Source organism: Octopus bimaculoides, chromosome 2 (genome assembly GCF_046866305.1).
Source record: "Octopus bimaculoides isolate indiv1 chromosome 2, ASM4686630v1, whole genome shotgun sequence".
Lineage (NCBI taxonomy): Eukaryota > Metazoa > Mollusca > Cephalopoda > Octopoda > Octopodidae > Octopus > Octopus bimaculoides.
In genome coordinates this window covers 115,021,146-115,048,421 of record NC_142929.1, presented here as the reverse complement: position 1 = coordinate 115,048,421, position 27,276 = coordinate 115,021,146, and the positions used below count along the sequence as shown (strand labels likewise).

Below are 27,276 nucleotides of genomic sequence, written 5' to 3'. Positions count from 1 at the left end.
CCAGCCCCACACCATCATCCACACACATACGCACACGCACACGTCAACGTCACCAGCCCTCTGTATATATATAGGTATATATATGTACATATATATGTATATATGTATATGTATATATATATGTATATATATATATATGCATATATATGATGCTACGCTCTTGCAGAAAGATCTAGATGCTATCTATACATGGGCTGAGGATAACAACATGCAATTTAATGCAAGTAAATTCCAGGCCCCCCGCTACCAGTTAAGCAATACTCAGGAATCACAACATCAGTACGTTGGACCAAGTGGAGCAACGATCCCAGAATCAAATACGGTGCGTGATCTGGGAATAGAAATGAGCAACAATGCCACATTTCACACGCATATCAACAAAATGGTAGCAGTATCCAGAAGACTGGCCGGTTGGATTCTGAGAATCTTCCGGACAAGCGACCAAGAAACTATGATGACGCTATGGAAGTCATTTATCCTCAGCCGACTGGATTACTGCTTTCAGCTATGGTCACCTTGTACTACAAGGACGATAGCAGAGCTTGAAGCAGTTCAACGACATTACACAAAGAAAATTGCATCAATGGAACGACTGAGCTACTGGGACAGATTGAAAGAGCTACAACTCTATTACCTGAAACGAAGGCGGGAGAGGTATGCAGTGATATATATATGGAAGATACTGGAAGGACCGGTACCAAACTTTAGAATAAAGAGCTATACCAGACCACGAACAGGATGTCACTGTGCTGTCTCCACTGTGTGTGTGTGTGTGTGTGTGTATTCTCGTTCACATAACATCTAATGTATGTTAAATGAACGATAATATTTTGAAAGCAAGTGTTTTATATTAATTTCATATAGATATTTGTGTGTGTGTGTGTGTGTGAGAAACAAAATAAAAACAATTTACAATAAAAATTCGCAGTTTTATCGTGATTAAAATGCCAACGTCTTTCAGAGCAAAATCTTTGAAGGCTGTTCGCATGCTTTACTGCCTCTGCCTGCCTTTTATTATATGTAAGATGTGGTTCAGAATGCAATCTGTTAACATATAGGATGGTCACGTGGTTAGGCAGGGAAATTTTCGGCCAGTATTCCGCGACATTAATGTGCTATCGTCATGTAACATTTAAAAACAAACGGTATTTGCGATAACGGCCAAAAAAGACACAATTTGCAACACAACTCTACATACCATACACTTTTGGAAATCAAAAGTGAAACCGGTCAAGTATGTGTGTGTGTGCGTGTGTGTGTTTGTGTGTGCGTATTAAAATAGAAATGAATCCTCATTTATTCTCTGTGCATTTTCAACGTCATTTATGTCCTATACACACATACTCACACACACGCACGCGCACACAAAAAACACATAAGCACGCTCACATACATGTATACACACACATACGTATATATTGGGATCGCGGAGAGTATGCATTTCTGTGTGGTTAAGCATCATCAAGCACGAACATGTCATTCACAGCTCAATGTTTTTACACATGCTATCTCTGTACATCCATATATTTCACCCAAGGCTGCTTCGTATAATAATCATTCACACACACGCGCACACACACACACACACACACACACACACACACACACTAATCATGTAACTAACATTTTTTCTATACATATTTATTTGTTAATTTAATGCTGTTTCCTTGTTTGTCGGCTGAATTTTTTTTACCTCCCATTTCAAAAAAATGAACAACTACTTATAGAATACTTAATTTCAAGACCATGCAAACAATTAACCGGGAAGAGGAATTGTAAGCTGTGTCGCGAAGTTAAGTAAGTTCTTATGCGAAACATTTAGATCAGATTTGTCAATAATTATGGGGGTAAGTTCTTCAAAGTTGTCACATCATCAATAAAGAACACATACGCCTGAATTTCTCTGTGTGCTATGATCTGCGCTGACGACACAGCTCAAATATTTAATATATGCAAAGCACACACACGAAAATGTGAATGTTTAGGCACGCAAGTGCATGAGAATAATAGGTAAAACTTGCAGGTATCCATCAATGTAGATAGATTGCATTGTGTAACAAAATTTTTACTTATCATGTTTTGTTTATTTTTCTTTTTGGTCAGTAAGTGTTATTTTCTATTTACCTCTATCTAGAAATCAAAGGAAATGACTACTATTCCCTTCAAACTTTGTTTTTGTGACCTAGACATGAATGTTTTGAAACTGACCTATTTTTCATTACATTCCAGACAGATTCAGCACTGAGTTACTGAAACAGAAATATCGTTATAGCAAATATTCTGCTCAGTACCATAAATTTGCTTGTCAGTCGCTTGACCTAAACCACTTGAGCATGTCCCTTAGTGGCACTGACATTATATACATCTCTGATCATAAGCAGACGCAGTATGGGAGCATCATAGCCATGTATTGAGAGGGATTTTTTGGGGGTTTTGAATAAATGTAACAAAAGCAAAGTTTGAAGGAAATATTAGCCATTTTTCATACTTTCTAAGGGTAAGCAAGTAAGAAATAACAGTTGCTACCCAAGGACAAAAATCGTATTACACAATGTTATTCATTCATGGATACCTAAATAAATAAATGAATGAAAAGAACCAATGAAATTAGCGATAGTTTGCACTGGAAGAAAACGTTCCTAATCAGCAGAATTCGCCTATTTTTGCAACATATAAGTTATTTTATTAATATATCAAAAGCTCATCAGTTCTTTTTCGCTTTTGTAAATACAAATCTGTTTGCTTTCTCTTTATAATGTGAGATATTCCCAGGACACTCAATTAAGTGGGAGTGAATCATAGGATCCTGCATTCATCCTGATGCACTTCATTAAAATAGCAAATGTCAAATAGACTTGCGTGGGACGTCTGATATATTACTTACACGGTTTTCTTAGATATTCTAGATTCTTGATACCTATATACCGCCTTATCTTTGATTAAAGTTCAGTTCAGATTGCATTTCTGCAAGAGATACAGCAGATTGTGCGTAGACTACCTATATAAAAGTTGTAGGAAATCCTTGTCTGTCTCTTGCAATAATGATTAAGCTTTTGAACATTTTTTAATGTTGGAAATACCACTGTTCTGCTGGGATTTTGTTGAAGCTTTAGTCATATACACTGATAGCTGAGCAGACCAGAGATAGGTGACAAAGTAATCGATATGAACCAATGAAGACCGGTTAATATTGCATCAGTGACAAGCATAGTGTCGCTAATGCTGAGAAGGTGGATTGCTGAAGCTAAAGAAGCGAATGGGTCACTGATGTAGTGAGTATCTATCGACATACAAGTCACAAAAACACAATCAATTATTCTCTGCTTATTAAAATACCCCCTTCGGCCATGAATGACCATGAGATTGACACCTAGAAAGTTCCCTTTCGAGGCACAAGCAAGGTTGTTTATGGAAGACCAGCCTCCCTTCTGTTTGGACTAAGATCCCCGCTGACAAGCCGTTGGTATTTATAGAGTATTAAACACTTTCGGTCTGCAAATTAGGGACTCCTTCAAAGAGTAACCGTAAAATTTGTTGAATATATAAACAGTTTGGCTACTTGTTTCTCTGGAGACTGTCAGAATAATGTAGACGACTCTGATGAGAACCCAATAAGGTTCGGAAATCGATTAAGGTTCATCCTTTTTTCAGTCTGCAGAGAAATGGTTAAAAATTTTCCCTGTCTATAATTATACCATATGTTACATACATACATACATACATACATACATACATACATACATACATACAAAGGGGTGTGTAACCAGGTCGCAAGTAATCGATATCCCACAATGTGTTTGTTGTGCCAATGCTCATATCAACAGTCAGGCTACTCGATTGGACACTGGATGAGATTCAGGCTATTAATGTGAAAACACGAAAATCGTTAACCCGTACTAGGAATTTCCATATCGACATGATGTAGACTGTATTTACGAAAATAAGGCTGCAGAGGTTTAACACTGATCGAGACAACTTTTCAATGCCACGTCATATTCCTTCGACAACATCTACCAACCACCATATGTTGAAGTTCTTCTATATTAAGTTTGCACACGTGAAGCCGATAACATCGCGAGAGTTGGCAAAGAGCTTCTCGTAAAGTATTATCTGTCTAATAACCAGAGAAGTTGCACACTCCTCCAGAACAGGTCAGCAGGACAGAAACAGCGTACAAACCAGCAAAAGAAGTCATGCACGCCTATGCTCTCGGAAACCTTCAAAAAGACAACATTGTCAGTCAGGGTAGTCATTTTGGATCGATAACCGGGATATTAACTCTCCCGTTGAATGATAAAAATAGCCACATAATACCTGATACATAAAAGGGACAGGGATGCAAATAAACCATCTACCAGCAACAACCAATGCAGACTTTGGGGAACTGATATTGAGGAAGTCATCCATATCATAAGTAGCTGTGCGAAAATGTGTCCTCACGGAATTACCTCGCGATGAGATATGATGCTGCAGCTAGAACACTATAAATGAAACCTGTAGAAAACGTAGTCTTGAGGAGATAAATATATGTCCTCTACAGTATTGTGGCAGATATAAATACACATAATTATACAAAAATATTGGTGGGATGTCCTCAAGACTTCAATAAAATTCAAGCACAACAGACCAAACATAATGATCTGGGATGAGACAAGAAACTATGCACACTAGTTGAAACAACTTGCCCAACAGATATCAACATAATGTTAAAGGTGAGTGAGAAAAAGAGCATTTATGCCGAATTCATGGGAAATCTTCAGCTACTTCATCCGGTCTAGCTACACGACCAGCTGCCTCAATAATAATCTTTAGAAGCTGGGACTTACAAAACAATAAAGAATACGCCTACTCAAAATATCAGAGTTGCAAGCTGTGAAATGTACTGTCAAAATATATAAAACATTCATGAAGTTCAGCATGCAATAGGATCCACATATGTAAAGCCATTCATGCCTACGCCCATGTGAATATAAATATATGTGCATACCTGTGTATATGCATACACGACAGCATGCATATATATATATATATATATATATTATGCAAACATAAATATTCAGGCATACACGTATATATACAAGACTACCCTGTTTGATGAAGTCTAAATTCCAGTGAAAAAGTCTTGTTTCTAGGCTAGAAACCGGCTATCTCGCTATTGGTTAGAAATTCGAAAAATAAAACCAAGAGCGATTATACTTAGACACATGAATAAACACACACACGCTCACATACACGCACGCGCGTGTAAACACACACACACACACACACACACGCGCGCGCGTGTAAACACACACACACACACACACACACACACACATATATATATATATATATATATATATATGTATTATGTATGTATGTATGTGAGTACACTACATACATACACACAATCGTGTACGTGTGTGTGTGTGTGTGTGTGTGTGTGTGTGTGTGTGTGTGTGTGTGTGTGTGCGTGTGTGTGCATGTGAGGGAAAGAAAGAGAGAAAGAGAAAATGTGTGTCAGGTGGTAATGTTTATGTACACGGAATTCCTGAACCCGTTCCAAGATTGCCATAGCTACTGTTCGTATTAGACAATGTGTATGCCTGTGTAAGAAACCATTACCAGACGAAGTTTCGAGTTTTTCTTTTTTCGCCAGTTGCCTCTTTTGTGTCTCCTGCTTAGAAACTATTAAATTATAGTGTAAGCAAGTATACTTAACTTGCAATTGTGTCAGTAGTGCAGAAACTGTACGATGGAAAAAATGTTTGGATCCGACATCCTTCATATAAAGAATAAATTCAGTTTAAGGAAATCTAATTAACATGGCAGAGGGCTACACGTTTGGGGGAAGAGGATACACGGTTAGATCGACCCCTAGAACTTGACTGGTATTAAATTGCAAAAGAATGTGAAATTAACTTCAGTGACATTTTAACTTACAACGTAAAGGACTTTGTTTAACGCTTTATCCTCTTTTACATATTAGAAAGTGTTTGGGATTGAGTCATTAATCTTTAAGGAAATTTTCTTTTTTTGTTTTTGATGGGCATATTTTACTTGTTTTTTTTTTTGTAACATGAATTGGGAAATGTTCTGTTGAAAAGGTTTGACGTATTTTAAAGGTTTTTATATTTTGTACTAGTTGACTATTGGTTGTTGTTGTTGTTGTTGGCACTCCGTCGCTTACGACGTCGAGCGTTCCAGTTGATCCGATCAACGGAACAGCTTGCTCGTGAAATTAGCGTGCAAGTGGCTGAGCACTCCACAGACACGTGTACCCTTAACGTAGTTCTCAGGGATATTCAGCGTGACACAGTGAGACAAGGCTGACCCTTTGAATTACAAGCACAACAGAAACAGGAAGTAAGAGTGAGAGAAAGTTGTGGTGAAAGAGTACTGCAGGGTTCACCACCATCCCCTGCCGGAGCCTCGTGGAGCTTTAGGTGTTTTCGCTCAATAAACACACACAACGCCCTGTCTGGGAATCGAAACCGCGATCTTATGACCACGAGTCCGCTGCCCTAACCACTGGGCCATTGCGCCTCCACACTAGTTGACTACCCTTTTATATAAAGCAGTGATTTCCAATCGTTTTGATTTCATGGTGCGTACTGGAAATCCAATAAAACATTTTAATTCATGATTCTTCACGATGTTTACCGTTTTACAAAATTAAGTTAGAAAATTGGACAAAACAGAGAACACAACTGAAAAAATTTTTAAAAAAGAGAAAAAAATGAAAAAAAAAACCCAAAACAATTCACCACCTTGGGTTGAAAATTTGGGGGTGCTGGGAAACCTCCCTAATGTTTATTGAGGCACACCAGCACGCTTGCAGCGTTGCTGCGGATAATGGCGAGGTTGATGCGCTGGAACAGCAAAGCACCCTTACGAGCCTCACCAGTTACTTCTGCTAGGCAAATTGCCAATGAAGACAGGAATCTTGCAGTTAGTGGTACGACCCCACCAAACGTCTCGGACGCGACAGGATGGAAAATGTAGTTGGCGGACAGATCGCGGTATTTCAGGATTTTGTTCCGCTCGGCCGCAGAAGTTGTGGATCTCGCCCTGACAGCAGCATCCAGGATGTGAGAAGAATCAAAGGAGTGGCTAACTGTGACATCCCAGACAAGGAATCTGCCTCGCGACCAGGGGCACAAAGTGAGATTGTCAGGTCTTTTCTGAGTATTTGTTGCTAGTAGACAGTAAGCAGCACCTTCAAAACTAGTCCGACTGGACGACGAGGGAGTCGAAGGCGGCCTTCGAAATTATATTGTACCAAGCTCTCTGACTCCCACAGTCCTCCACATTCGCAAGAGCGGACAGGCCCAATTCCCTCCAGTGTTGGAGAGCTTCATCCAACTCCCTATTGGAACTGGTCCATGTCGGAGAGGAGAGGATGTTGCTCACTAGGGTAGAGCAGGCGTGAATGGAGGAAAGGAAACAGGGTAGAGAGAGGGATAAACACTTACGAAGACCAAGACTTCCAAATCGCTTGGGCAATGCAGCCTGATCGCGGGACGTTGGAGAGAGTCTGACATAGACCAAGCTTTTGAGTCTCTCAAAGATTAGGTTGTCGAAGCGTTGGAGGCATGATGGGAATCAGTAAGATGAGCTTAGGGATCGAGAGGTAATTCCTAAGTATGAAAAAACTTTGATGGGATTCGATAGTTTCGATACTTTTCAGCAATTGCTCAAGGGCAGCCATCTTCGACTGGAGGGTGGATTCAAAGGCAAGGTTAATGATTGGGGTTCCTAAGGAGAACGAAGTCGATGGGGGAGGGTCTGCAATGGAAGGGAAGGACTCTGCAAAAAGGGCAATAGTTGGTTGATGTTGAGAACCCTTCCGACCAATAAAAAAAAAACACCATCATCATCATCATTAAGAAGGCGGCGAGCTAGCAGAGTCTTTAACACGCCAGGCAAAATGATTAGCGGCTTTTCGTCCGTCTCTACGTTCTGAGTTCAAATTCCACCGGGGTCGATTTTGATTTTCATCCTTTCGAGATCGATAACATAAGTACCAGTTGAGTATTAGTATCAGTTAAATCGACTTAACCCCTCCCCCAAATAGTTGGCCTGGTGCCAAAATTTGAAACGATTATCATAATTAAGGCGACGAGCTGGCAGAATCGTGAGCATGCCGGGTAAAATGCTTCAAGGCATTTCGTCTGTCTTTACGTTCTCAGTTCAGATTCCGCCGCGGTTGACTTCGCCTTTCATCCTTTCAGAGTCGATAAATTAAGTACCAGTTGCGTACTGAGATGGATCTAATCGACTGGCCCCCTCCCCACAAATTTCAGGTTTTGTAACTATTGTAGAAAGGATTATTATTATTATTATTATTATTATTATTATTATTATTATTATTGAGTGAGAGAGCAGTGCATGCCATTAAATTGACACTGGGATAAAATATACGAAGCTCGATATACCCATCATGACTGCCCGTCTGATAAGGGTACACCAGGCACATGCATCACAACCATATGTGCGTGACATGGTGATCTCATATCAAGATAAACAGTCCATGACCTTGCAGGTGGGGTCCAGTTAAAATTTTCTTCAGGTTGAGTAGCTTATCCCGTTCAAAAGATCCCTGAATAAGGGTTGTTTAAGGATGTTGAACGAAACACCCATCTTTCCAGATGTTAATTATTGAAACCCCAAAGAATTCCTTTCAACACATGGCTATGAGGCTCCCCCACTACTTCTGCTCGTGATCAGAGATGCACATATCGTCAGCTACCAAGAGACATGCTCAACTGGTTAAGGTCAAACGACTGACAAGCAAATCTGTGGTATTGAGCAGAATAGTTACTGTAGCCCATCTTTTATACCAAGACAATGCATGTACATGATAGCACTTCCAATCAGTTGAAATCAAAAGTCATGAGAGCTAGAGCCTGGTACTGCATCAGGGCATTAATTATATGAAAATTCACAGCTTATTTTGCTGGGTATGATGGAAAGTGTCAGCTGTCCGCAGCCAGCAAACTAAGGTGACACTTGTTTACTGGATCATTGCATCCCACAGGATTTTGCAAATTTCATTTCCGGTGATTCCTTCTGGAGTTTTCTCATACCACGTCTTTGCACTTTATAGGCCGTGATTTCCGCAGAGCTCCCAATGGATCATTCTTGCCACATTGTCATGGCGTCTTTTGTATTTGAGTTGTGTCAATTTCAGGCATTCGCTAACGATGTGCCATACCATTTCACCCCTCTTACCACACATTCTGCATCTGTCGCTATCGGTAGTGTTTACTACTACTACTACTACTACTACTACTACTACTACTACTACTACTACTACTACTACTACTACTACTATCATTATTACTATTATTATACGAAGGCGGCGAGTTCACAGAATCATTAGCACACTGGACGAAATGATTAAGCGGTATTTCGTCCGTCGCAGCGTTCTGAGTTCAAATTCCGTCAAGGTCAACTTTGCCTTTCATCCTTTCGGGTTTGATAAATTACGTACCAGTGAAACACTGGAGTCGATGTAATCGACTAGCCCCCCCACCCCCACCCAAAATTTCAAGCCTTCTGCTTGAAAGGATTATTATTATTATCATCATTATTATTATTATTATTATTATTATACAGGCACAGGAGTGGCTGAGTGGTAAGTAGCTTGGTTACCAACCACATGGTTCTGGGTTCAGTCCCACTGCATATGTATACAACGTTTCTCATGCTAGCCTCAAACATCTCATGATACGAGCACAAGACTAACTAGGAGATATGTAGACTCATTCCATCAGTCCTTGCTTTTGTTGCTCAACGCAGAATAGTTCTTGCTGGCAACCGGTATCGTACTGGACACCATGCCATAACTGTTGTTACATTTTTGGAGACTTCCGTGCTCAAATCGATGACGGAGACCATCCGACCACCATGATGTCATTGGCAGAGATACACAACATGGAAATGAGAACCTATCAAAGCTGGTACAGCATGGTGAAACGTATCTCGGTGGAGGTCACTTGAAGAAATGTTACTTTCTACATCGTACATTCAAAATTTTATCTGGAACTGTGGATGTTTTTAATTTCACAAGATCAAAAAGTGTCATTTGAACAAAAACGATTGACACTCATTGACGTACACTGTCAGCCAACACTCAGTTTAGCAGGAAATCTCTTTCAACTGCAAATATTTCCATCCTCAAGACGAACATCGCAACATACTACTACAATAAGAATGGATGGTCAGAACAATAATGCAAACCAAATATTTTGTTCGATAAACTACCTCTGTATCACAGGTTACATTAACATCATCATCAATAACACGTATGGAAGCCTCTACGTTGTCATCCTTTGACCTGTTAGAAATAACTGCCAAATTTCTCTTAAATTACACCCAAGAATTGATATTTAATGCTAAGTTGGATAATGTAATATTAGATACATGGGCGGAGTTTCAGATAAGGACGCTCACAGAAGTTGAATTAGCTCAGGTTTGACAGCGATTTTCCCAATTTTTCTTTCACCACGACCTTTGAAATAATGGTGGGCATCTTTTTATGTATAAAGGTTTTTGAAAATGTGATTTTTTTTCCTCCTCTCCACCTCCGTCACATGAACATAAAAATAGAAGACAGGGTAATAATGACCAAAATACTTTGATCATGGGTCTACTTAATCTGGTACAACCTAAGGTTACAATACAATTACAACATAGGGCGCAGGAGTGGCTGTATGGTAAGTAGCTTGCTTACCAGCCACATGATTCTGGGTTCAGTCCCACTGCGTGGCACCTTGGGCAAGTGTCTACTACTATAGCCTTGGGCCGACCAAAGCCTTGTGAGTGGATTTGGTAGACGGAAACTGAAAGAAGCCTGTCGTATATATGTATATATATATATATATATATATATATATATATATATATATATATATGTGTGTGTGTGTGTGTGTGTGTGTGTGTGTGTGTGTGTGTGTGTGTGTGTGTGTGTGTGTGTGTGTGTGTGTGTGTGTGTGTTTGTTTCTGTGTTTGTCCTCCCCACCAACGCTTGACAACCGATGGTTGTGTGTTTATGTCCGCGTAACTTAGCGGTTCGGCAAAAGAGACCGATAGAATAAGTACTAGGCTTCCAAAGAATAAGTCCTGGGATCGATTTGCTCGACTAAAGGCGGTGCTCCAGCATGGCCACAGTCAAATGACTGAAACAAGTAAAAGAGTAAAGAGAATAATATACATATTTTATCATTAAAAATTGTTCAGCATGGTTGTCATTACTCAACTGACCTATAATAAAACTATTCTAGCCATGACCACAACAACTATTTTCCTGGCATAGTATACCTAGGTTTACATTGTCCAATAAGTCTTGTTTTTATTATTATTATTATTATTATTATTATTATTATTATTACGACAGTAATGTATTAATTTGAGGTAAGTTTGGCAGTTATTCTTGCATTACATGTCCATGTAAAGGATCACTCATAGGGTTCGTATTTGAAGTGGCCATCAATTATTGTGCCATTGTAAGTTGAAACAAACATGTTACATACAATTAAAATGTAGATATCATTCACAGAGCTCACAGAACGATTAGCCTAAAGTTTATATTTGTAAGTTTAAGAAAAATTGCCCATAGTTTCAGCAAACCAGACTTGATATCGATAATCTTTGTTTGAATGTTAATATAGGATAAAGAGGGAATTTACAATGGAAGTAGTTAAATATTGATATGATTAGGTGACATGTTTAGTGTGGAATATGGATTGCATGTGTGTATCAGCGTAGGACAAAAACTGGTACATTCTAACAGAGATAACCAGCAGTATTATTTATGCCTGATTGAGTTATCTCCCTTTACGTCAGTGTTCAATTTTGCATTTGGTATCTTATGAGAACGATGAAATGCCAATAATCGACTGAAAGAACCCTAGCAGATGGAACCCAAGCATAGCCGCCATTCAAAAGAAGAATAAAAGCAGATAAACTACTTTTTCCCTCCTTCTCCCTCTGCAATGTTAATTTGTTCTCTTTTGCTCATAGTACAAATCATCATCATCATCATCATCAGTATTCATTAAATTGATATGTATTAGATGCTTCTTCATCCGAGAAAATTCCTTTGAAATGTACTCTCTGTTGGTTACCAATGCAAGATAGAAAAGATATCAATAACGAAGAAATGGGCAGACAAAAAAAAAAAAATACTTATAAGAAAAAAAAAAAAGGCTCTATAAGAGATAAATGCTGAAACTAATCACTTGGGAGCACAATTCGACCAATCGGAAACTGCTACGCAAAAACACACACTGTTTTCCTAATCCTGCACCCCCACCACCCTCCAATGAATAGTAAAAGTTACAGAAATTAAGAAACACACTGATGTTTAATTCATGCTTCTTGTAAACAATGTTTATACATGACTGAACAATAAATGAATAGATAAATAAATAAGTAAATAAGTAAAATGAAACATTAAAATAGGCATGACCACCAGAGATCTGCAATTTAAAGTAAACGAAATAAGGATTACGTTTGATGCACTTTTCACTCATTTTGCTACACACATCGTCAGAAAAAGTATTTGACCCAATATTAACTAAAATGATTATCCAGATGTAATCGGTAAGTATTTGAGTGCATTTTGTGTAACTAAAACTAGCAGAATTTATTTCTTCCTCCTTTCAGTAATTCTTAATGCTTTTATTCCAAGCCTTGCTCCATTTTATTCATTTTGTCTTCTTTTGGTTTATTGCCACATAAACATGGTTGTTCTGTAGAAACTGACATTACTGCTATTTTTAACCTCAGGAGGTCACCTCATCCAACTGGTTATTCAATGCAATCTGCAACCAATATATATTGCAAGCAGGGGAGAGAACTCCTATCATCTTCTAGCCATGAGACATCCAGACTGTATGGTTTTGACCTCTTTGTGATCATCCTCGATGGTGAATACTTGTCTGCTAGAGATAGCAGTAGTTCACTTCAGCTCACAATATATAGAGAACAAGTGACACACAGTCACTGATCTTGCAACAAGCAAATTAGCTAGTTAGAAAATCTCTAGAAGAGATTAGGAACTAAGTAAGGTTCATGATATTGATGATTTCTGATGAAACTTTTAGATAAGCCAGACTTGATTTGCTCTCTCTCTCTCTCTCTCTCTCTTTCTTTCTCTCTCTCTCTCTCTCTCTCTCTCTCTCTCTCTATCTCTCTCTCTCTCTCTCTACCTGATAATAGAACAATTCTCTGGTTATTCTCTGTTTTAATATCTTAAATATATTACATATGACAAGATCACAAGTAACCTCTTTCTACACATTTCATATAAAACTAGAATTTCTTTTAATTGTTGACAGAATGAATTACAGGTGTAGGTTTATTTATTTATTTTTTTAAGGCTGTCAAGACAAACATGAGATAGGATATGCAATATAGTTCAAAATATATTAAAATTCCCCGTAAATAAACATATCTCCAGATTTTAATAACTAACGAGACAAATTATTGGATATTTTTAATAATGATCTGAAACATTAATAATCAGTAATCACATCATTTATCAATATATATCAGAAAATGTACTTACATTTTGAGACTTTTATGGCACAACTTTTAAACTCTGCTATAATTTTAGCAGCATAATTAGCAACCTGATTTAATGAAATAAAGAGAAAAAAAAAGGAAAAATTAACTATATTTGTGAGAATTAATTCCAAATTAATAATTTAAAAATAAGTACAAAAATGATTTAATGTGATCAATTCTATGTATTTGTTGGCTTCATTGAAAGTTAATTTGGCAATGTTAAATAATGTTAAATAACTAAAAAAAAAACTTTATTGTAAAAAAGAATAGGAATTATTATTCATATATGTAAAAGGAATAGGAATCATTAGTATATAGTATTCTTAACATTCATATTGCATTCTTGTGATTCCAAATGTATTAAAAAAAAAAAAAGAAAAAAATCAGAAAGAATGAAGCACAAGTAAATGAACCCTTTAACATTCAGATTACTCTGTCAAAAGTAATGCTGATCTATTAACATTGCTTTGAATTAATAATGCATTACCTCGTAGCTTTGAGATTTCAATGGTGTGATTGTTATTTTTAGAATGATATGGTAGGGTAGGTGTAAGCGGCCAAACCAAGTTGATTTGAACATGGAACTGATAGAATATTTAGACTGGATATGGCTGGTTTAATGGCTAAAGGATTAAGAAACATTGCTAGTAGTCATAGAAGGATCATCTGTAATCTGGATGTTTAAGCATCAAGATTTTACTAACAGGCTGGGTTTTATCATTTTCAATGTTTCAACAACCTTTGGTAATGTATAAATCAAATATTTTTGTTGTCACATGGGTGCCATATTTACTTATTACTTATTCAAGGAAGGAAGAGCAGCACCTGAAACCCTTATATTTCAAGGCTACAGAAACTTGTCAGAAGAAGGGATGACGTTAGTTAGTCTTACATTGGAGAACTGGTTTGAATGCTTTATAATAGAGTGTACTCTGTCAAAGGCATTCATAGATCAGTTGGTGATCTTAAACTCGATGAAAGATTAAGACTACCAAAGGCATTCATAGATCCGTTGGTGATCTTAAACTCGATGAAAGATTAAGACTACCATCCAAGAACCCAGAATGCAAAAAATATCTGACATTTATAATCATTGATTGATTTTGAAAAGATGAAAAATAAAGTTGGCTTCAAAGTGCAGAAAAGCTGGAACAAATACAGCACAGCATTTTGTCCTATGTTGTACAAGTTCTGTCAATTAGCCTCCTAAACAACATGAAACAAAATAGTCAGATACTTCTTGAATGCATCTTGTATATATATATATATGTGTGTGTGTGTGCATTTATGAATTTGTGTTGCAAGACTGCATATATATCCTCCTCATCATCGTCATCATTCACTTTTCCATGACTGGATGTGTCAGACAAAATTTTCTGAGACAGATTTTCTACGGCTGAATATCCTTCCTGACACTAATTCTCACCTGTTTCTAAGTTAGGTAATATTTCCCATAGCAAGACATGCTTGCTATTGAAGACAAGGAACAAACAACATCTTTTACATGACAGTGATACTTGTTTACAACCATTATGTGATGCCAAGACAAAAGTATACACACACACACACACACACACACACACATATGCATGCACATACACACCTACAGGTTTCTTTTCATTTCTGTCTACTCAAATCTACTCACAAGACTTTGGTCAACTCTGGACTCTACTAAAAGACACTTGCCCAAGATGCCATGCAGTGGAACTGAACTCAGATGAATATGGTCAAGAAGTTATGCTCATAAATACACATCCGTACCTGTACATGTGTGTGTGTGTGTGTGTGTGTGTGTGTGTGTGTGCGTGTGTGTGCATCCAGAAAAGGTTATTTCTGTGTATGTTTCCTCAACATTAGAGAAGGATAACAAGAAATGATGTTGTCAGGAAATCTCACTTAGTCCTATAACAATTATCTCACATTACATTTTGATGAATATACTTTTGCAATCCATCAATGAATATTGGCTACTAAACTATTATTGAGTAAAAGATGATGAAGTCTTTAAACACCTATTATATCACTGAAAATTTTGATATCAAGTGTCTGTGAAGACACTATTTGTCTGAAGAACAGCTTCCTAAAAATGTCACCAAACTATTATCTCCTTCCTATGTTAAATCAATATAAAATGTCATCTGTGAGATAAATATATAAAAATATTTCTGATTCTGATATATATATTTGATATATTCAGTTCTGATGAGTATATTCATATATTCCGATATAGAAATATTGGTTGAACATAACTATCAAAACTAGTACCAACTCCAAATAGCCCAGCTTTAGTATATTAGTTTGAGACAGGAAACAAATACTATGTATTGCCAGCATGGAAAGCAGACATTAAATGATGATGATGATGATGATGATGATGATGATGATGATGATGATGGTGATGATGACAACAATGATGACGATGATGATGATGACAACAATGATGATGATGATGATGATGATGAGGAGGAGGACAACTGCCCCATAGATGAGAACATTACACCCAAAATTTATGAGAAATGAAACGTTTATGGGCAACTGTTCCCAAAAATAATATACAACTTCTCTATCCTGATTATAATACATTTACACCGACCATTGTTGGTGTGCATGGTCAGGGTTATATGCTTGTTAAGCAATAATATTGAAAAGGTGAGGGTTTGGGGGCAAAAAAAAAGAGACTACGTGACTCGTGTTCTGCAGCAAACTGAAAATATGCAATGTCTTTACTGTTGCAGTTATCCAAATTCCAAATGATGGATGTTTGTTTCTTAGTTAGAAAGTAGCCCTTTATATGGGAAGATTTTTAAAAAAACTGAAAAAAATAGACAACACACACACATATTGTATATGTTATCATCATCATCATCATTTAACATCCGTTTTTCATGTTGCTATGGTTTGGACATGCATATGTTTGTATAATCATAGATATTCTTTATAACTACCCAGAAATGTTTATATTGTGTACTGCAAAAATATATAAGATATCCTCACCTTTAATGTCCACTTTCTATACTGGTATTGGTTGGGGATAGTTAATTAAAATAATTATTAAGATTATAAATTTAGGTCCACTCATCAGAAAGTCACCTATTAACAAAAAGTTATTCAAAATGCTACACATATTTTCTTCTTCAGTCAAGACCACAATGCAAAACCTATTTACTGATTAAAAACCCAGCACTTAACTGCTTACTCCTCCAGTGACACTATTTGGTATCACTGAAACAGAGCAAGAACTAGCACTGTTTCAGTTTCAAATGCCTTTTAAATAACACGAGAGGAAAACAGTTAGAAAGAATTAAAAAGATTTCAAATGCAGATGGCACAGAATAGTTGATGTTACCAAAGTAATTTTGAAACATACATGTAAGCCAAGATGCATTTATTGGTTCCTATAACTAACACAAATCTACTTTACAAGCATTTTAAATCCCATCTTGGCAGAAATTTAATAGCTTAAGATTATTAGTAAATGTTGTAGTAGCCAAAGGATCCTGGCATGGATTTCTATATCACAGCTGCAACTAGAACTAAGTGTGCCAAGAAAGTAATTTAAAGAAATGTTTCATTTTTGAAATTAGCTGATAGCTGAAAATAGTCATGAAAGATGGCAGCAAGCTCCAATTCAATAACTGTCACTGTTGCACATTACTATCACTTGAAAAAGAAACTAAACATTGCTTTTGGCTATATTTCTTTATTTTTACTCCTTCACTTAAAGCATTTGCAGTTGATGTTTGTTTTTTTTTTTTTCTTTCTGTAAACAATATCATCTATCATGAAGAAAATTTTGTGGTTGCTTGTAATATTAGTTACTTGTGTTTCTTCTTGTTAAATTCTTTACTACATTTATATTTTGCTCTATGATTCACTGTTTGAAAATATTTTGTTGCTGAAAGGAAGAGAGCAACTGAGAGCAAGAGAGAGATGGAGAGACAAATAGAGAATATGAGTTGTTATTGTTTAGCCTCAAGTTAAAACTGACCAAGAACTAAGACCTAAAGTATTACAGCCATTATCATCTCCAATCTATTTTTTTTATTTTTCAGACACAGTATATCTAGAACAACATTAGCTAATGAGTCCTTTCTCTAATAAAATAGAATGTGTTTTAAGACTATGTTACTATTTCTAGCAGGTCCTTTGACTATGTAAAGGTAATCTTGTTATCTTGTGAAGACATGAGTAAATGAATTAAGATAAAAAAAAGAAACAAGGTTAACTGAGGAGAGATGATATTGTGAGGGTTAATGACAGCTATCAGAGTTAATTGAGGATATCACCAAAGTTAGGTATCATTGAAAAGCCATTTTGTAGGCTTATGCAAGTAAGGAAAAAAACATTGGTAGATATTTTTCTTATTTTGGCACAAAACCAAAAATTTAGAGCAGAAAGGAGGAGTATAAGCATTTAAATCAACACCATTACTTGACTGGGGTTTTATTGATTTAAATTCAGAACATAAAGAGACGGAACTAAATATCAAAAAGCATTTAGTTCATTGCTTTTCTGATTCTGTTATCTACCCACCCACCCTAAAAAATATTGATAAGTTATAAATAATAATGATAATTTATTGTATATTTTAATTAAAATCTCATTTATTTCAGCAAATATAGGTGTGAGGATTTATTTCACTTTCATAACAACTTTGGCCTAAAGATTAAAGATTAAAGAAATAAGTCTATAAAGTGATTTTTACACAATTTTCAAATCAACGTCACTGATGTATGTTCATAATAAAAGCAGCAAACATTGAGCAAATACGATTTCTTTCATGAAGCCAAACTTTTCAATTAGAATTTAAAGTTTTTGTTTGAGAGAAAACTAAGTTGAAGTTGAAGCAGTAGGTTCCAGAAGAATGTTGATTTCTCAGCCCAAGAATTACAGCGTGATGTGCTGCTTGACTGGTCCCCCCCTCTCTCTCTCTCTCTTTATATATATATATATATATATATATATATATATGATGATGATGATGATCTTTTCTCCCGCCATGCCTCTGTCTACCCCTCCATCCTCTCTCTCTCTCTCTCTCTCTCTCTCTCTCTCTCTCTCTCATAGTTTTTCCTTAAGGTCTTCAGGTTCTGGCTATATATAAATGAGAAATCCATCCTAAATTATCTCAATCCCTTCTCCGCTGACATACTACGACGAAGTCTCCAAGATGCAGATAAGATAGAGATTTTTATTTATTTACGGCCTCAAACATCTCATACCTTCGCGCTTTAGTCTGCCCTCTATTATTTATCTTGTTTCTCTCCATGAAATTCAATTGAATTCAGTTGTTGTCTTAAATTCATACTTATTCATTTTCTAAGCTTCCTAAATTCATGCTACGTTATATTCTATTCACCTAGAATTCATTGCTCCTTTAAAAATTACGATTTATGCATTGTTGTCTCTCAAATATTTAAAATCTACAATTAAGAGCCCTATCTACTCGCTGACGGTAACCTGCCCTCCCACCCCCTCCACCGGAAGTGCATTCCTCTGTCATCCTGTCATCCTCGGCTGTCTCCCGGAACCCATCTAGTGGCCTTGGCCATCCTCTCCCCTACCTTTGGGTAGCGCATTAAGTTTGAGAAATGTTTGCAGGTTGTAGGTACTGTTTTGCTTATGAATTCTTTTCAGGTACACGACACTGCTTTTCCCCTTCCCAGGCTACAGGGCCACACCCCCAACACCCATACTGTTAGGATTGGCACTCTCAACGTCGGCACGCTGAAAGGTAGATCTGGTGAAATTGTTCAGATGCTTGAACGGAGACGCGTAGATATGTGCTGCATCCAGGAAGTAAGATGGAGAGGAGGTTCTGCGAGGTTCCTCACAGGCAAAGAACACAGGTACAAGATTTTCTGGGCAGGGAACACTGACGGGGTCGGGGGCGTAGGAATATTTCTAGCGGAGAAATGGGTGGATAAGGTAATCGAGGTCGTTAGAGTAAGTGACAGAGTACTTAAGATCAGACTAGTGCTTCATCATACATTAGCTACTGTCATCTCAGCCTATGCACCTCAACCGGGGCTACCAGATGGTCTGAAAGACCAATTCTATGACACCCTCTTGCAAACTACCTCGTCGACGAGTGACAGGGACCTTCTCTTTGTGGCTGGAGACTTCAACAGTCATGTCGGACGTCGTGCTGGAGGCTTCCATGGCATACATGGAGGCTATGGCTTCGGTTCCCGCAACGAGGAGGGAACCAGACTGCTGGAGTTCTGTGATGCAACCGATCTTATGGTCTGCAATACCAACTTCAGGAAACCTGCCAGTCACCTAGTCACCTACCGCTCCGGCAGACACTCTAGCCAAATCGACCACATCCTCGCCAGAAATAGGGAAAGAGGGCGGCTTATAAATGCCAAAACCTACCCTGGCGAAGAATGTACCCCACAACATAGATTAGTAGTTAGCGACTTTGGGATCAAGGCAAAATGGGTGCCCAGAATTAGACAGGCTTGGAGGAGAAGGGTGTGGAAGCTTAAAGACCCTGCAAACGGACAGAGACTTAGAGACAAGTTACTTGAAGCATTTAACGAAATAGAAGGGGATATAGCATCATACAACGTGGAAGACAATTGGAGATTTCTGCGGGACAACCTGTTGAAAGCCACCGACCAGATTTGTGGGTGGTGTAAGGTCCCCTCCCGACCCAGAGTAACGTGGTGGTGGAACAAGGAGGTAGACAGGGCTATTAGACAAAATAAACAGGCTTGGAAGGACTGGAAGAACGGTGGTAGCAGGGAATTGTACCAATGTGCCAGAAGGGAGGCTAGGCGACAGGTTTATTTAGCCAGAGGGGAAGCAGATAAGGAAAGATTTGCCAATGTTCTGCGCCGTGAGGACCAAAGACTCGAGGTATTTCGTGTTGCAAGACAGTGTAGGAGAGAGAATAGTGATGTTGTAGGAGAGAAATGTGTTCACATGGATGATGGTACGCTTGCATTAAATGAGGATGCAAAGAAAGAGGTCTGGAGATGCCACTACGATAGATTGCTTAATAAAGAGAATGAATGGGAGAAAGAGAGCCTGCCGTATGTTGACCCAATAGAGGGACCAGCTATCCGAGTTGATAGTACCAGGGTAGATAAAGCAATTAAGAGTATGAAGACCGGGAAAGCCCCCGGCCCATCAGGAATCACTGCAGAGATGCTCAAAATATCTGGCAGTGTTGGCTATAGCCTAGTCACCCGTATTACGAACCAGGTGATACACGAAGGAGTCATACCCAATGACTGGTGTAGCAGCATCATAGTCAACTGCTACAAAGGTAAAGGTGACGCTTTAGATACAAATAATTACAGAGGCATCAAGCTGTTAGATCAGGTTATGAAAGTTACAGAGAGGGTCATAGCCCAACTAATTAGGGAGCGAATCAATTTAGATGAGATGCAGTTTGGGTTCGTGCCAGGTAAAAGCACTACTGATGCCTTATTTCTAGTGAGACAGTTGCAGGAGAAATACCTAGCTAAGGATAAACCTCTGTACCTGGCTTTCGTTGACATGGAGAAAGCCTTTGACAGGGTCCCCCGATCCCTTATCTGGTGGTCAATGAGGAAACTTGGGATAGAAGAATGGTTAGTGAGAGCTGTGCGAGCCATGTACAGAGATGCTGCCAGTAAGGTGAGGGTTGGAAATGAGTACAGCAATGAATTCCGGGTAGAGGTAGGGGTCCACCAAGGTTCCGTCCTCAGCCCCCTATTATTTACCATAGTCCTCCAGGCAATCACAGAGGAGTTCAAGACAGGTTGCCCCTGGGAGCTCCTCTATGCTGATGACCTTGCCCTAATTGCGGAGTCACTATCAGAACTAGAGGAGAAGTTTCAGGTGTGGAAGCAAGGTCTAGAATTGAAGGGCCTTAGAGTCAACCTAGCTAAAACCAAAATCCTAATAAGTAGGAAGGTAGATAAAACACAAACCCCTTCAGGTAGATGGCCCTGCTCAGTATGTAGAAAAGGAGTAGGTAGTAACTCTATAAGATGTACCCGGTGCAAGCTATGGACACATAAGAGGTGCAGCAACATCAAAGGCAGGTTAACTAGCAAGTTAGTTTTTGTTTGTGGCAGATGTTCAGGTGCAATAAAGACTGCAAACAAACAGGAAACAACTTCTATCTCATTCCAGGGTGAAAAACTAGAGGTAGTCGATAGCTTCCGCTATCTGGGCGACCAAGTTAGTAGTGGGGGTGGGTGCGCTGAAAGTGTAGCTGCTAGAATAAGAATAGCCTGGGCAAAGTTTAGAGAGCTCTTACCCCTGCTGGCGACAAAGGGACTCTCACTCAGAGTAAAAGGCAGACTGTATGACGCATGCGTACGAACAACCATGCTACATGGCAGGGAAACATGGGCTGTAACTGCTGAGGACATACGTAAGCTCGCAAGGAATGAAGCCAGTATGCTCCGTTGGATGTGTAATGTCAATGTGAATACCCGTCAGAGTGTAAGTATGTTGAGAGAAAAGCTGAACATTAGAAGCATCAGTTGTGGCGTGCAAGAGAGATGATTGCGCTGGTATGGACATGTGGTGAGAATGGATGAGGATAGCTGCATGAAAAAGTGCCACACCCTAACAGTTGAGGGAACCCGTGGAAGAGGTAGGCCCAGGAAGACCTGGGCTGAGGTGGTGAGGCAAGACCTTCGTACATTGGGCCTCACCGAGGCGATGACTACTGACCGAGACCTTTGGAAATGTGCTGTGCGTGAGAAGACCCCGCAAGCCAAGTAAGATCGTTGCCAGTGCCCCTGAACTGGTTCTTGTGCGGGTGGCACATGAGATGCACCATTTTGAGCGTGGCCGTTGCCAGTACCGCCTGACTGGCTCCCGTAGGATTTTCGAGCGAGATCGTTGCCAGTGCCCCTGGACTGGCTTGTGCGGGTGGCACATAAAAGACACCATTTCGAGCGTGGCCGTTTTCGTGCGGGTGACACGTAAAAGCACCCACTACACTCTCTGAGTGGTTGGCGTTAGGAAGGGCATCCAGCTGTAGAAACTCTGCCAAATCAGACTGGAGCCTGGTGTTGCCATCCGGTTTCACCAGTCCTCAGTCAAATCGTCCAACCCATGCTAGCATGGAAAGCGGACGTTAAACGATGATGATGATGATGATGATGATGATATGATAGAATGAGAAATACATAAAACTAGATATATATTCTGGAATACATAGATTACATTTAAACAAACACAAAATGCTTGAACAAGAAATAAAATATGAATTTTTAAATCTATTCTTAAATCAAAAAATAAAAAAATTGTATCAAACAAGAAATAAGAATTGTGAAACTGTGGCAAAAACAAAAATAATAATAATTCTATTTTGGAGGAGTGGGCTAGTCAGTTACATCAACCCCAGTGCTCAACTGGTATATATTTTAGTGATCTTGAAAGGAAGAAAAGCAAAGTCGACCTCAGCAGAAGATATACCTCTAAGTATTTTATTCTTTTTATTGATTCTGCCAGCCCGTTGCCTTTGGTTTCAAATTTTGGTACAAGATCAGCAATTTTAGTGGGAAGGGATTAGTTGATTACATTAACCCCAGAATACAACCAGTACTTACTTTATTTCCCCTCCCCTCACCCCACGCACCAAAAATAAAAAGATCAGAAGCGAAGTTGACCTGGGTGGAATTTGAACTCAACATAAAGAGCTGGAAGAAATGGTGCTAAGCATTTTGCCCAACATTCTGCTAGGTTGCTACCTTCAACAAAAAACAAAAGTAATAATAATGAAATTAATAAATAAAATACTTGCGGCAGAATCTTTAGCATACAAGGCAAAATGCTTAGTGGCGTTTTGTCCATTGTTATGTTCTGAGTTCAAATCCCGTCAAGGTCAACTTTGCCTTTCATCCCTTTGGGGTTGAGAAAATAAGTACCAGTTGAGCACTGGGTTGATGAAACTGACTTAGCCTCTTCCCCAAAATTGCTGGTCTTGTGCCAAAATTTGAAACCATTATATATGATGATAAAACTGGTGGACTATTGCTGAGTATCCTGCAGAATTAAAATTAATCAAGTATGAAGTGTTTTCTACTTCAGTGTATAGAAATCAAATGACATATTTAAATAGATTATATTATAACATGCATTTAAACATTACTCTAAAGAAATATATATTTAAAGTTGAAATCCTCACAGAGAGCATGAGATTTTGACAGAAGTAGTATGATTTTGACCACATTGTTTCTATGTCAACCTCTTGATTATATATAATCTACAGAAATCTGATTTTTATAAACTAGTAACATGGTCCGAATAAAAGTGCAGATTTAATTAATTTGTTCTGTTAAATAAGTACATTATTTAATGCATATTTAAGGTTGTGAGCTAACAGAATCGTTAGCACACTGGGCAAAATGCTTAGCATATTTCACCTGTTGCTACATTCTGAGTTCAAATTTCACTGAGGTCAACTTTGCCTTTCATCCTTTTAGGGTTGATAAAAGTACCAGTTGTGTACTGAGGTTGATATAATTGACTGGCCCCTACCCCCAAATTTCAGGCCTTGTGCCTATAGTATTTAATGCATATTTGTTGCCACTGAGTAATACAATATTTTTGATATTTTAACTATTTAGATGGAGGCAGACAATAGTGCCTATGAACCTGCAGGACCTCTTAGTCTAGTGAGATTGATGTTCAATAAGGTGATGCCTCTAGAATAAAACATAGACAGGAACAGAATTAAAAGATGGCTGCAGTTCTGAAGTGAAAAATTGGACATTATTTGGTGTGAGGTCTGATGCATGAGATAAATTTGAGCTGAGAGAAAATGTGATCTTAGGCAACAGTTTAGAAGAGGAGCAACTCTTATTAGTGGTAGGGTTGATTATCCCATCTTTTATCTTTCTCCAGACATAATGTGCCTAACAGTACATCATCAAATGTAGGCTTCTTTTAAAGGTAATTGAGCATGATTTAAAGATTTGCCTGATATTTTTACTAAGTCGAATAATGAAGCAGAGACTTCCTTTGTTAGCTTGACATCACATAGTTGTTTCACTATGGCATATTCTCAGACACAGAAAAGAGCAGCTTGTAAATACTTAAATGTAAAAACCATTTGTATAAATATATCATGAGTTGGGAAGATGTCTTTGGATTGGTTTTTTACAGCTGATTATATTCTTAAGTATCAACCACTTAACTGTGGAGCATATTTTCAGGAACGTAGATTAAGATGCTAGTCCTTATATTACACAGCGATTAACTCAGTCAGAATATATTGCTTTATAACACAGACACTAATTGAAGTCTAATATAAGCTTTGAACCTTATCCAGAGCATTAACTCTTGAAACTGTGTATGTTAACAGATACAAACACTCATTATTTCTAAATATGCTATACAAATATATTTATTATAGCAATAACAGTATGGAAGACACACACAAACTTTAACTTCACTTAGCCATTTATTATTTGGCATCAAAGTTTTCATCACACAATCTTTGATTGATTACTTACACAATTCTACCAGAAGTCATCACTTGTGTTCAGTGAGCATCAGGTGATGACTAAACTCTTTTACTCTTTAACCTCTTTATTTGTTTCAGTCATTTGACTGCGGCCATGCTGGAGCACCACCTTTAGTCGAACAAATCAGCATCAGGACTTATTCTTTGTAAGCCTAGTACTTAGTCTATCAGTTTCTTTTGCTAAACAACTAAGTTATGGGAACATAAACACACCAACATCAGTTGTCAAGCAATGGTGGGGGGATAAACACAGACACACAAACATACACACACACATATATATACATATACGACAGGCAACTTTCAGTTTCTGTCTACCAAATCCACTTGCAAGGCTTTGGTCAGCCCGAGACTATAGCAGAAGACACTTGCCCAAGGTGCTATGCAGTGAGACCGGACCTGGAACCATGTTGTTGGTATACGAGCTATTTACCACACAGCCACTACAATACCTATATACATGAAAGAAAAATATTATATTTAAAACCCTGAAACCTATATATTCTGGTCAACAGCTTTGTCCCAAGCCAGTTGCAGTGGCACTGTGTCAATGACCAGGTGGCAGACAGTGTGATGAAAATTTTGACACCAAATAATAACTGATTAACTGAAATTTGTGTGTGATTTTGAATGGTTTAAGTGTGTCTTTCATGCTGTAATTGCATTAGTTTCAAAACATGGTCTCAGATCAAATCACTTGCCAGGCAAGTACAACTCCAAAATATTATACTTTGTTTTTAATGTACATAGAGCTAATTGTGACTAAAAATAATGTTGATGCCATCTAATAAGACAGTGAGAAGGACAACTAACAAATAGTTCCAGACAAAAATTATCTATAATATTAAGCATTTCACAACAGGTTACAGAAAATAACAAAACAAAAGATATTTTTAGAAACCCGATATAATTAGCATTATAAATTAACCTATAAATGTTTGCATGAGAAAAAATATGAGAAGGAATTCAATAAGAGATATATGGAAAGTACAAAGATTAAATTAAAAACTGCAAGAAATAAATTTATCTCACACACATGCACAAATAAGTTACAATTTGCATCAAGAAAAGTGAAAAGAATTTTTTTGGTTTTTGTTTCATACAATTGTGAAACTTTGTGATATTCAATGCCATTAAAATCAGTTATAATACATACATTTTCTTTAATTTAAAGAAGATTCAAAGTCTTTAATCAAGCTGAGTTATGTCACATGTTCCAAATATTTCTATGAGAACACAGATGTCTGAATGAATGGAATACTGAATAACCAGTGAATATGTCAGCAGTTTATATTCTTTCACTGATACTGAATTGTTTCTATAGCTAAGGCAATTTCCTAAATGCTCCACTCCACCTGGTAGAAAATAGATATTACAAAGTATGAAGAATTTGTTGTTCTAAGCAGTAAAAGCAGTAGAATTAACAGTTACTTGTTGCTTAGTTCCAAGTTAGCTTTGAACCAATGATCAAAAGGCATTCTAGCCATGTCCATGCTTCTTTTTTCCCATATATCAGGGACTTCATTGTCATAAGTCTACTTCTTTAAGATGGTAGGATGGGATTTGAAATTTAGCTGTTATTTCTAATAGATTATGCTACCATGTACAGGCTTCCTTGTTGGATGTTAGTTTTATTGGTTTGGCCAAGCCCACTCTTGTGATCTGGGCCAAACTACTCTTGTGATCAGTTTCCTGTCACCACCCACTTTTCCATTGGCTATTAATCCTGGTTCTAAGCTCTGTATGGCAAGCAACAGCCTGTTTGATGTTTAACTGATCACACACACATACATGCACAACTGGTTGTACTTATTCCTCAGTCACAAGAGATATTAAAATCCACCTCAAGGATTTGAGTTTTCATTTAACAAATTTATTAAATTTAGTAATTTATCAATTATTATTGGCATACCAGGCAAGAATTTGTACTGGGATTGTTTTTTATATAAATATTAATTAACATCAAAAGGACAGAAACTAATTAGAAAATTAATTTTGTAATATTTGTACATGAATGGTTAATAATTAACATCTTATTTCATATCCATTCAGCCTTTATGAAGATATTTAATTTTAACATGTCATCTACAAATAAGTGATGGCTATAAGTGAATATGTTAAACTTTTAAGAAAACTATAATAGGAGAGATTAGTTAACCCACACAGAAAATATTGTTTTAAGGTAAAAATAATCATAAATTTCAGCCTCACACCATGCCCATCATTACTTTATGCTAATA

The 27,276-nt window shown here is 37.7% G+C and overlaps 1 protein-coding gene across 5 annotated transcripts in view; it reads right to left on the bottom strand.

The window, feature by feature from the left end:
- The window catches only part of LOC106871173 (innexin unc-9), a 740,381-nt gene that overhangs the window by 246,331 nt on the left and 466,774 nt on the right, over nt 1–27,276 (bottom strand). For 4 of the 5 annotated variants that reach the window (XM_089347518.1, XM_089347519.1, XM_052978623.2 and 1 more), the window contains one exon: nt 13,556–13,619. In XM_089347518.1, coding sequence (XP_089203644.1) covers nt 13,556–13,557 — 2 coding nt within the window. In that variant the 5' untranslated portion in view covers nt 13,558–13,619. Of the gene's footprint in view, nt 1–13,555; nt 13,620–23,311; nt 23,554–27,276 lie in introns of all 5 variants that reach the window. The other variant, XM_089347517.1, reaches the window with a different exon arrangement.